This window comes from Capra hircus, chromosome 21 (genome assembly GCF_001704415.2).
Source record: "Capra hircus breed San Clemente chromosome 21, ASM170441v1, whole genome shotgun sequence".
Lineage (NCBI taxonomy): Eukaryota > Metazoa > Chordata > Mammalia > Artiodactyla > Bovidae > Capra > Capra hircus.
The window spans coordinates 27,701,588-27,713,970 of record NC_030828.1 but is presented as its reverse complement, the minus strand read 5'-3'; the positions used below and the strand labels follow the sequence as shown (position 1 = coordinate 27,713,970).

The 12,383-nt window shown below is 55.7% G+C and overlaps 1 protein-coding gene across 4 annotated transcripts in view; it reads right to left on the bottom strand.

The window, feature by feature from the left end:
• LOC102183271 (amyloid beta A4 precursor protein-binding family A member 2) overlaps nt 1-12,383 on the bottom strand; it is a 129,745-nt gene that overhangs the window by 10,801 nt on the left and 106,561 nt on the right. For 3 of the 4 annotated variants that reach the window (XM_018066591.1, XM_018066587.1, XM_018066589.1), the window contains 4 exons: nt 8,688-8,833; nt 7,962-7,997; nt 5,932-6,018; nt 487-672 (listed from right to left, as the gene is read on the bottom strand). In XM_018066591.1, coding sequence (XP_017922080.1) covers nt 487-672; nt 5,932-6,018; nt 7,962-7,997; nt 8,688-8,833 — 455 coding nt within the window. The remainder of the gene's footprint in view (nt 1-486; nt 673-5,931; nt 6,019-7,961; nt 7,998-8,687; nt 8,834-12,383) is intronic. The other variant, XM_018066590.1, reaches the window with a different exon arrangement.

Here is a 12,383-nt window from a genome sequence, read left to right as displayed (position 1 = left end):
GCTGCAGCATCTACAGCTACAAAGGCCCATGGTTAAATGAGACCTCATGTTCAAGCCCATGTTGTGCAAGGGTCCCACTGGATTTTCCAGCTTCTTATGGCCTGAAACAGCTGTGAGCAAAAGCAGAGATGCCTTCCCGTTAGCAACCCTCCCCGTGCAGAAGTGTGATCCTCAACAGAAAAGTGAGTTGGGGCTACTGTATTTGGGAAGAACAAGATTTTGCTAAAGGACCTAGTCAGAAAGCTCCTCAGCCTATTTAACTAGGGTTCTGCTTACAAACTCCTCAAAAACTCATTTCACAAAGCGAAACAGAGCTGTGTCCATGGTCTCTGCAAATTCCAAGAGTGTTACAAAAATCACTGCTTCTGCTGGGAGTGTCGTGATGGTGCACAGGATCCCCACCAGATACAAGGTTTCCTGGGACACTTCGGAGCCTGTGGGGCCCAGGCCGCTGGGAGGGAACATCACACCTGCACGTTTACTCACGTCCTCGGACTCGAACACATGGCAGATCATCTTATACTGCTTCTTCCCCTCCTGGGCCCCAGGGGTGGTCTCGATACAGTCCTGGGAGGCGGAGCGCGGCATGCGGCGTCTGGCCATCAGCACCACGATGTTCCCAATGTCCGCGATGTAGGAGATGGTGCGCAGGGCGTGGTCCATCATGGTCTCCTGCCGGGAGAAGGGGAGAGGGTTTGCATTATGGGGAATGAGCCCTAGAAACACCCGAGGTCGGGGGTCCCATCATGGTCTCCTGCCAAGAGAAGGAAGGAGGGCCCGGGTTACAGGGATCGAGACCTAGAAACACCCGAGTTGGGGGTTCTCAGCCTCCACACTCCTGACATTTGGGGCTGGACCATCCTATATTTTGGGGTGTCCTGGGCCTTATCGGGTGTTCAGCAACATCCCTGCCCACCCCACTAGACACCAGTGGCATCCCTGACATTTGGGGCTGGACCATCCTGTATTTTGGGGTGTCCTGGGCACTGTAAGGCAATCAGAAACATCCCTGCCCCCCCCCCACCAGACACCAGTGGACAGCCCATGGACAGAGCACTTTAGGGTGGTGATTCTTTACAGTCAAGGTGATCTGCCTTCACCTTAGCCTCACAGCTTCCAAAATGACGCTCATGGGGGCGAGATGTGGGTGGGGGTCCTGTTCAGGGGAAGAGCAGCAGCTGAGGCCTGTCCCCACATAACCAGAAGCTGTCTCTGTCTGTCTGTTGAAGGGTCCCCTCCTTGAGAGGCGGGTGCCCAGAAGCTGTCTCTGTCTGTCTGTTGAAGGGTCCCCTCCTTGAGAGGCGGGTGCCCAGCCTAGACTTCCTGCTGAGCTGGGGAGGAAGGCTTCGGAGCCAGTGTTGTCCAGGGGCAGTCTCTCCCATGGAGCTGAGCAGCCCAGGCCAGGCGGGGACCCCAAGGCAGCCAGCCTGACACTGCTGGACAGGTCTCTGCAGCCCTTCAACTCTCCTCAGGGCCCTGGAGGGTGCATCGCTCTTGATGGCCTTTGCTGCCTGGCAGGAATCTCCATATCCCAGCAAGGCTGCACACAGAAGCCCTGAGAATCTAACCAGCTGGTCTTTTATGCCTTTGTCCTCTTTCCATAAAAGAAAACAGGGTCCTTCTGTAGCCTCCATGGCCTCTGACTTCCTCATAGAAGGCACTTGGCATTCCTGCCTCCCTGGCGCCACTATAATTTCTGGTTAAGGCTGTAGGGAGTAGGTTAAAACCATAGGAGCCCCCTTCCAGGAAGGGACGCTGCAAGGGGACAGGTGGGGGTGGTTCTCGCCATATCTCGATTTCTGGCCACTTTCAGAAACATCTGAATCAACCCCCAGGTGTCAGAAATGTGCTCCCCCCACAACTCTGAGTGCATGTCAACAGCCACCTCTAGAGGCTCCTGCCCGGTCCCTGGGGCAGGAGTGTGACCACAGGTGTCCCAGTCAGCCCTCTGCAGAGTGTGTGGGCAGAGAACAGTGTGGGGTGAGCTGGAGGACAGAAGGGACAAAGCTCCAATGCCCTCTGGACAGAGCCCCTCGCCCATGGGAGGAGAAGATGCCAGGAGGCCCACGGTGGCTGTGATGTGGCCAGAACACTAGAAGAGAACTCGAGGACTGACATGGAGAAAATGGGGCCTCGGGAAGAGCACAATGGGACAAACATCCAGCAAAGACAGACACTCAAAACCACGGCATGGGCCTGCCCCTTACCCAGGGGGTGGGCCTGGCCAATAGGGGTCTGGCAGTGGCTGTATAGAGCAGGGCCATGATGCTGTGGCCACCAGGATGGGGAGCCATGTGGATTAAGGCCTGACCTTGAGCAAGCAGGCAAAGGAAATGGCGACTTCTGGCCAGTGCACTCTCGGGAGCTGATGACCCGTCCCAGAACCCCGTTCAGACACCAAAGACCCAGCAGGAGGGAAGAGAGGAGGGAGGAAAGGGAGTTCTGAGCCTCCCCATCTGTCCTCCATAGGGCCCCACACCAAGCTCTCCTCTGAGAGTCAATGGGGCTCCGAGATGCTTGGAAACGTGTCCAGCCCTCAAGTTCTCAGGGATGGGCCCAATTCCCAGTCCCCGGGGCTGCAGTCCCCTGCAGGAGCATCAGCGAGAGGAGGTGGTGCAAAGATGGACTGACACCATCTGCAGAAAGGCCTGCCCACAGATGGCCCTCAGCTCATCTGGAAACCTGGACTTCAGGAGGGTACCCCACCCAATGTGGTAAGAGAGGCTCAGCACGCCTGAGGCATCTGGTCCAGTGAGCTCCAGCCTGAACCCCACTGCTGTCCGGAGTCTGAGACTTTGGTGGGTGGCAGGCAGGACAGATGGCCATGTGACCAGCCCCCACAGAGGACCCTGGGAGCTGACGCTCTCTAGCTTCCTGACAACCCACACTTGACTTGTGCGGTCAGAGCTTGTGGCCAAAAAGTTCAGCTCATCCTGAGTGACCCCACTGAGAAGGACTCAGGGTTTCCCCAGGCTCAGCCCCAGGCATCCTCCTCTTTGCTGACTCTGCTCTGTGCCCTGGTGCTCAGTGAATTTCAGGCTTGAGTGCAACCATACGCCAAATCCTGGGAGGCCTCTTATCAACTTATGGACCCTGTGGTGGTGGTGAGGACCCTGACAGGTGGGTGCATGAGGGATGGGGCCAGAAGGAGGAGCTAGCCCAGAACATTTGCCCACGAAACATCAGGAAACAAAGTCCAAAGCGGTGAAGTGTCCTACACCTGACCCGCTCAGGTAGCTCCCTGTTGTTGTTTAGTTGCTAAGTCATGTCTGACTCTTTGCAACCCCATGGACTGCAGCATGCCAGGCTCCTCTGTCCTTCACCATCTCCCAAAGTTTGCTCAAACTCATGTCCATCAAGCCAGTGATGCTATCTAAACATCTCATCCTCTGTTGTCCCCTTCTCCTCCTGCCCTCAATCTTTCCCAGCATCAGGAGCTTTTCCAATGAGTCGGCTCTTACCAGGTGGCCAAAGGATTGGAGCTTCAGCTTCAGTCCTTCCAATGAATATTCAGGGTTGATTACCTTTAGTATTGACTGGTTTGATCTCCTTGCAGTCCAAAGAACGGACTCTCAAGAGTCTTCTCCAGCACCACAATAAGACACTTGCTCCTTGGGAGGAAAGCTATGACAAATCTAGCTGCTGCTAAGTCTCTACAGTTGTCTGACTCTTTGCGACCCTGTGGACTGTAGCCTGCCAGGCCCCTCGGTCCATGGGTTTCTCCAGGCAAGAACACTGGAGTGGGTTACCATGCCCTCCTTCAAGGGATCTTTCTGGCCCAGAAATCGAACCCGAGTCCCTTATGTCTTCTGCATTGGCAGGCAGATTCTTTACTACTAGGGCCACCTGGGAAGCCCATGACAAACCTAGACAGTGTATTAAAAACCAGAGATATCACTTTGCTGATAAAGGTCCATCTAGTCAAAGGTATGATTTTTCTAGTAGTCATGTACAGACGTGAGAGCTGGACACTAAAGAAGACTGAGAGCCAAAGAATTGATGCTTTTGAATTGAGTTCTCGCCAGGTGGAAGGCCCCATGGGGGAACTTGGACTCAGAGGTCAGAGGGACAAGGCCTAGTTCTGGCCACCCGGGGACAGACCCATGAGGAGGAAGGGCCTCTAAGATCGATCAGCAAGGGAAGGCCGTGGCAGGAGCCACATCACAGTGTCACTCTTGCTCCAAGACACACATGCTGCTGCCGTTTCTGTCCCCAGACATCCACCAGGTTGTTCTACCCACTGGGCCTTGAGAAGTTAAACCAGCTCATCCGTGGTGTACGAGCCATCCTATGCCCTTCTCAGCTTCCCAGCAAGGACATGGTCCACACTAGGAGACAGCAAGGGAGGCAGCACACTGAGGGTGTCGGGAGCTGTGATCCACACTGTGGACTGAGGCTGTGTGCGGAATCAGGGGCCAGTGAGCAGGACCCTATGGAGCTGGGCTCCAATACAAGGCACGTGTATAAACCCCTGGCTTTTAAAAAGAGCACTGTCCAGCTCGGTTCATTTCCAGGGCCCAGGATCAATAGCCTCTCAGCATCAACAGGCACAGCCAGCACCCAGGTCTCGTTTCTGTATGTCACTCCCCAGGGACATGAACCAAGGTTCCTCGGAGAGCATCCGGTTCCAGGCCTGAAGTGGGAGTGCAAGGAGGCCTAAGAACATCTCAGTGTCTCAGGAATGCCATCCGAGACCGAGGGCAGGGCTCCAGGATGGCCCAGGCAAGCACCCAAGAGAACAACAACGGTAGGGTTATGTGAGGTGAAAGTGTTAGACACTAAGTCGTATCCGACACTTTGCGAACCCCGTGGACTATAGCCCGCCAGGCTCCTCTGTCCATGGGATTATCCAGACAAGAATACGGGAGAGAGTTGCCATTTCCTTCTCCATGGGATCTTCCCAACCCAGGGATAGAAGGTGGGTCTCCCACACTGCAGGCAGATTCTTTATCATCAGAGGCACCAGGGAAGCCCATGGGGGAGGGTGGTTATAACACAAGTTTAAGGAAAGTTCAGAAGTCCACAGTGAGAAGGAAGAAAAGAAAAGAGGGGAAAAGGAAAAGGAAGCTGTTATACACAGAGCACATTAGATAACAAAATTCAGAACAGAGTGAGAAAATCACTAGTTTGCGTTTCCGACATTGTAACCGAGTCCAACAAGGTCGTCACTGGATCTGACACCATTGGCCACAGGGAGCTGGGGAAATGGCTGCTCACACACCTGGTGTCACCACCCGGACCACTTGCCAAGGGCAAGAAGCAGGGGGCCGTCACCCCGGCATCTGGCCTCTCCCGCTTGTCTCCAGAGTAAGCCGGGCCCTCCACGCCTGTCCACAGCTGCCACTCTCCCTCCCTCCCTCCCTTAGGCTCTGCAAAGCTCATCCACCCGTGGCCCAGCTCCCCCAGCTCCCGGCCCCCTCCATCTGGCTTTCCTGTTCCCACAATAGCAGGCTCATGCAAAGACCCAGGCACAGGAAGACTAGCAGAATTGAGTCAGACACAAGCTGGGCACATGGTTCACAGGCAAGAGATCTCAGGACCCTCCCCACTGGAGTACCGCCACGCTGGGGACCAAGGGTGGCCTGGGTCTCCGCCCTCCAGCTCCATCTCCCAGCCTGGTGCACAGAGGCCTTGAGAGGGCCGTTGGGAACCCCGAGGGTGAGCACAGGACTCCTGCTCCCCCCACCCCCGGTTCCCCTTCATCATGTCTCTATTTCATGCCCGCTGCTGCTACACCTGATCACCAGCCTCACCCGCCCAGCCCAAGGCTGCTGCCCACCCCACAGAGCTCACTCTATATTCCATGGCAGGGGCCAGGGGACTGTCCCAAGGACATGGTCTCAGCCCCGCAGAGGGGGTCTGCAGCTTGACCTCGCTCTGCTGGGAGTTCCTGAGCACGATTTTAAAGCCCCCCCATCTCCCCAGGCTCACCTGTGTGTCCGCATTTAACACCTTGATCCTCTGGGTGGAGATGAAGAGATCCACTTCCGTCAGTGTCTGGGCATCTCCCTCAGAATTCTAAGAAAGGATGGTGGAGACTGTTACAAACCTTAGAAAAAAAACTAACTCAGACAAAGGCCTGACAATCTCATGCAGGACCCTGAGCGCCCCTAGAGGGAGAAGCTCGTCGGCAGAAGCAGCCATGGGAGTCTAAACGCGGGCTTCCGAGCCCATCTCCGCTAAGTGAGCTCTTGGGGCGGTTTGCACAGGATGGCAGGGGGACTGCTTCCAGGAGGCTGAACAGGAGGGGACCGGATGCCGGGGTGGGGGGGGGGGAGGCTTATGCCGCAGCATCCAGAGCGCAGCCCCCCACTCCAGGAGAAGCAAGCCTGCCTGCCCAACCTCTGGAACACAGCAGAAACACCAAGTCTGGTACTAGAGCTACATTTCTTGGATTTGGGATTACAAGTATCGCCAGGAAAGGCCGGGGGACGGATTTTTCACACTGGTGGAAATGCATATCTGCATTTTCTTCTGGTTTAAAGGCACAGTCATGTCAATGACTGTGTCAACTCCCCCGCCCTTCCCCCGCCATCTTCCAAAAACCCTAAGAGGGCAAGATCTCTACCAGAATGGGTGCTGCCCTCACAGGACACTGGAGAAGCCACTCCACAAATGCCCGTCCTCTCCTGGGTATGCCCACTGTATGGCCACTAGTGATGTGTAAAGGAATGTTCTGGAAGCTGAGTGCATGCTCAAGGACTGGCCCAAACCAAGACAGCCAGTCACAGGGGATTCTTAATTACTCCTGTGCATGGCGATTACACTGGCAAGCCCCTGGGGTGGGGATTCTCTGCTGGGGACCCTGCTTCCTCACGGGGACCTTCCCATTGTTGTTGGCCTGGCCAGCTGCAGGCAGACCGGTGAAGGCGCCCTTGGCAATGACCCGGAGCATCTTCCTGGCCGAGAGAAAGAACAATCCTTTGTGGAGGTCATCGCTGGCCTTGGCTGGCAGCTGAGTTCTGCTGTGCCTATGCCCAACCCCTCTGGGTTCTCTGGACCCAAAGAGAAGGCTGGGGTCCACACTGACCATCCTAATCCAGCTGCCCGGGATGGGCAGGCATCTCCTCGGGGAAAGCACATCCCACTGCAGGTCTTCAAGGCCAGGCCTTCTCTGCTATGCCTGGGGGGTACCCAGCACAAAGGCAGCTGGAGCAGAGGCGGGTGTGTGAGGTCCTGCCTTTCCTGCAGCTGAAGGAACCCAAAGAGGGACCACTGGGCAGACAGCAGGCATCATGGGGCTGGAGGGACAATGTCTCACTGCAGCAGGAGGGAGCCCCTGGCAGGGTCCTTGGCCATGCCACCAGAATGTGGTGTCCAGGTGGGCACAGGGGACTGACTCTCCTGATGCCCAAGCAGAGCCAGGGCCCAGCCAGCCCCTTGGACACCGAGCATGGGACACTTCCTGAAGTGGGAGGATGGTTAGAACACACCCAGCATTACCGACCAGACTGCTGAACAAAGAACTGAAGGTCGACCCGAGATTTTTAAAAGCCTGCCCACGCTCCAGAAATTTTCTCCATAGAGAAAGGGTCCCCTGGGCAGACAGCACTTCTCTTCATCCCGATTCAGTAAATTAAACTTAATGAGTCTTTAAATATCAGGGCGATTTAATTAACTCTGTACAGGGGGCCTAGGCACTGAACACATCACACGGTCACATCAGAGCCACACTTTACAATGTCTACACAAACCAGCCACATCACACATGGCAGTGACCGTGCTCTAGCTCACGGAGACTCAAAAAAGGAAATGAAAAAGGACAACAATTAAACGCTTCTGTGAGTGGGTGGTTTTTCACTCAGAAGTCTAGCACTGACCTACCAAGAGAATAGAAAATGGGTTTGCCACATCATTTCTGCTCCTAGGGCCCTCCCTGCCCCCTCCCTGCCCCCTCCCTGCCCCCTCCCAGTGCACAGGACAAGCCATAGACACACACGCAAACCCCACATCCTACACACCGCTTTCTTCTTGATTTTGGCAGCCTTTTGCATCCTCTGAGCAGCATGAAAGAGAAAGAAAAACAGGTGGGCGCAAAGTGAGCTGGGTTGCTCTGTCCCCTCCTGACCAGCACAGGGGGCTCATGTCTGGAGCCCCTTTCCCTCAGTTGAAGAGCATGACCAGAATGGAGGGTGGGCTGCAGGGGCACAGACGTCCACAGACCCTCGACTGCCCAGAGGGGCACCCCTCCTCTCTCCTGACCCTGTTATCTTTGTTGACGAGGTCCTGCCCTCCTGCCCCCGAGCCTGGCCACACCCACACTTCAAACCCAGGTGATCGAGTCGACAGCCACCCGGAGCTGCAGGTACATCAGAGCTTTTCTTGAGATCATAAATTTAAATAAAACATATAATTTTGTTTGTTTGTTCTCCCTTCTGCAAGGGCTCTGGCACTATAGATACACAGACTGTCAAAAAGGAACTAGAGGCTATACACACACACGTGACTGGAACACTTCAGAACAATCACATTTTACAAATTGCATGTCCAGGGGGCCCAGTGGCAGGTCCTCGTTAAGGAGCCTCTGCGCCCCCAACCCCCATCTCCCTCGGCCCCGCTAGGCACCTCAGACGCTCCCACTCTTGCACCCAGGGCTGGAGGGCGGGTCACAGCTGGATAGAGGGCCGTGTCGCCCACCCCCTCCAGTGCTCCCTGTAGGGAACCCAGCTGTCCTGGGCCTCCCATACCTTGACCCGGCTGACAGCCTCCTGTGCCTGCATCATTCTAATGTTTTTGGATGGGTTCCGCTCCGAAAGCAGCTGCGTGGAGCCCAGGTAGTTGGCTGCAAAGATGATCCCGTCGATGAGGTCCTCTGGCTCACAGGGCCCTGGAACTGAGGGGGGACAGCTGTCAACTTCTGAGAGCACACAGGGGCAAGGCAGCAGGGCCAGGGGCCTTCAGACGGGGGTAAGAGTCCTGCCCCCATGGCCCCACAGTGCACAGAGCAAGTAACTGCACCCCAGCCAGGAAACCCTGCACGCCCCAGGAGGACAACGCCGGGCCAGGCAGCTGTACCTCAGACACTCAGGCCTCCAAGGGGATAGTGGTGCACTACAACCCCAGGGCGCCCTTTCCCAAACATCTCCTGATCAGCCCTGAGCCCTGGGACTCCAGACAGCCCACCAGGTTTCAGTGATGGAAATGCCCACCAGGCTCCAGTTGTGTGCCCTGGGGCTCCCGCAGGCCTGCAGCACCTCACAAGCCAGTCTGGCTCCTCCTGCTCCACGTGCCCCAGTCCAGGCTGGGTGACATGGTCTCTGTTCCACCGGCTGCCTCAAGACCAGAGCTGTCAACAGTAAGATCTGGAATATTCCATCTCTGAGCTGTTTAATGTGGGAACCGGTGGCCTCACCTGGCTTTTCAGAACTTGAACATGTTGGCTAGTGTGACAGAAGAACTGAATTTTAAAATCTATATGCAATCCTAATTAACTGACATGTCAACAGCCACAGGAAGCTATGGCTTGCATCCTGGACAGGCCACTCCTAGAGGGGTTCCAGCTTCTGCCAGTGTCTCCACCCCAGATACCCGGGATGTGTGGACTGAGTTGGGGGGCACTGAGCAGGTTGTCACCTGAGACGAAGGCACCACTTCACTGACCCGACCTCAGGCCGACACTGGACTCAGGGCAGGTCTCCACACTTACTCTCTGCAACGTTTGCTCTCTTTAAACCTCAGGAGAAGAGCCTGCATGTGTGTCTGGGATGCCTGGAGGAAAGCTGTAAGCTTCACTCTCACTCCAACAAACCAGCTCCATGGGCTTGGGATCAAAGCTCCCAGACTGGTCACAGTGAGTGCCCACTGGCCTGAAGACCCATATCTAGGCTCACCCAGCAGACACACACACTGGGAAACCACGGATGAAAAAGGGACGACTGTCTCTTCACACCAGAGCAGCAGCTCCTGCAATAAGGCTAATTCTACGATGCACTTCAGAACAAGGTGAGGGTTCTGAAGTCTAAGAGGAACCTAATGTTAATACGGGGTTTTCTGGGTGGCACTAGAGGTAAAGAACCTCCCTGCCAATCCAGGAGGTGCCAGAGATGTGGGTTCAATCCCTGGGTGGGGAAGATCCCCTAGAGGAGGGCATGGCAACCCGTTCCAATATTCTTGCCCAGAGCATCCCATGGACAGAAGAGCCTGGTGGGCTACAGTCCATGGGTCGCAAAGAGTTGGACATGACTGAAGCAACTTAGCATGCACACATGCAATGTTATTAGGTCCTGACTTAGGAATGCCCCAGGGTAGTTTCCATCCTGATGGCATAGAACTGGGGGCCCTGGAATCATGACACACCAGGGACCCTCTTTCTCCCACTGACCCTGACATCCTCCCCTCAACAGCCCCCAGAGGATGCACCTAGGGGCCCCCATGGCTTCCTCCAGGAAGCTCTGATTGCCTGTGTGGAAGCCTCAACCAGATCCTCTGAGAGCGGCTCCACAATCGGGGGTCAAATCAGGCTGCTTGTTCCATCTCAGGTGCCTTGGGCTCTGCTCTGAAGTTGAACAACCTTCTCCCAGCTGGGCAGGGCTGGGGGTTCCAGGGGAGGGGTGATGGGAGGGGGAGGGGTGGTGGAAGGGTGTGATGGCAGAGGGATAGGGAGATGGGGGAGGGGTGATGGGAGAGGGAGGGGTGATGGGAGGGGAAGGCACTGGGAGAGGACCCCTCCTTGTCCATCCATCAGGCACCATGGTCTTTGCTCTGCAGATGAACAACCTTCTTCCAGCTAGGCAGGGCTGGGGGCTCCAGGGGAGGAGTAATGGGAGGGGGAAGGCACTGGGGTGCCTGGTCCACACACAGGCACATCAGGCCTGTCATGACCCAGGCAGAGGCAGAAGTCACTTCCAACAGAGGGAACAGGGCATCCAGCTCAGGCATTAATAGTAGCCTCTGCCCTGACCCTCAGTGCTCCTGACAGGGGCACTTCCGTTTTTACCACCTCATGCCTCCTGCGCCCCAGTGAGCATGGTCCCCAGGGTCCATCTTATCAGTGAGTGAAGTGAAAGTCACTCAGTTGTATCCGACTCTTTGTGACCCCATGGACTATACAGTCCATGGAATTCTCTAGGCCAGAATACTGGAGTGGGTAGCCATTCCCTTCTCCAGGGGATTTTCCCAACCCAGGGATTGAACCCAGGTCTCCTGCATTGCGGGCAGATTCTTTACCAACTGAGCTATCAGGGAAGCCCTTGCTGACCAGTAGATGGCGTCACTCTGTTCTCAGGGAAAGTCCAGGTGGTCCCAGGAGCTCTGGGGTCATGCTTGCCCAACACCCCCAGACAGTGCTCAGGGTCTGGTCCTCAGCAAGTGTGGGGTGGGTGGAGGATCACATGATACTCTGTGCCCCGCCATCCCTGGGGATGGAGATAGACCTGAAGTCTCTGTATTTAACGCTCCACTTGCCAGTTCCCAGGGTGGTCAGCTCCCAGACATTTTCTATCTCACCCCACACCCCAGAGTAGCCTTACTAAAGGCTGGCCCCATCTGGGTGCCCATCAGATCTGGGGCCCATCAGGGGCACAGACTTCTGATGTGAAGGCACCTGATTCCAGGCTGCGGGGTCCACCACCCACACCCATGGACACCTGCTCCCTGGGAAAAGGCCAGTGAAGGACTGGGGGCTTTGTTACAAGTCCAGCATACACTCCCCTTCCAAGGAGGGGGGGTCATGTCACTCCTGCCTTGCTCTTTCTTCAAATAGGAAACACTACACACGACAGTACCTCCCACACCAGCCCGCCATTCAGACACCCACCCAGCCCCATACACATTAGGAAGCACCAAGGAGTGGCCAGTAGGAGGGGTGTATTTCATCTTCACAGACACAGCTCTCAACTCCAATCACCAAACGCAGGAGCAAGGATTAACCAGCTTCATTCTAAGACTGAAGCAGCTGGCCCCGCGTGTTTGAGTATAAACTTATTTTGAGTATAGTCCTTATTTTGAGTATAGTCCTTATTTTGAGTATAGTCCTTATTTTGTTCAACTCCTGAACAAACACACAGCTGAGCTGAGCCCACTAGAGGGAGACAGAACAGCACAGCACCAGACAGAATCTGCGTCCCCAGAAAGAATTTCTCCTGCTAACTCCCTTTGCATGACGCAGATGTACATGCGTGTATCAGAATGCTGCTGCTCAGCCTGGATATGAGAACAGGTGCCCATGTGCTCCCTGCTAGAGGGAGCCTTCGTGTGAAACACCCGCTGGGGAACCAGAGGCCCCAGTGGCTTCTCTGAACAGGGAAGGGGTCGGAGGTGCCCAGAGCCATATCTTGGAGCCCCGGCCATGCTACCTTGGAGGGATTATCCTGAAGAGAGGGGGGGTGGACAAGGTTTCCAGGGGCATGGCCCCAAGTTGTCTCATTCAGCTGTGCCTGCTGCCC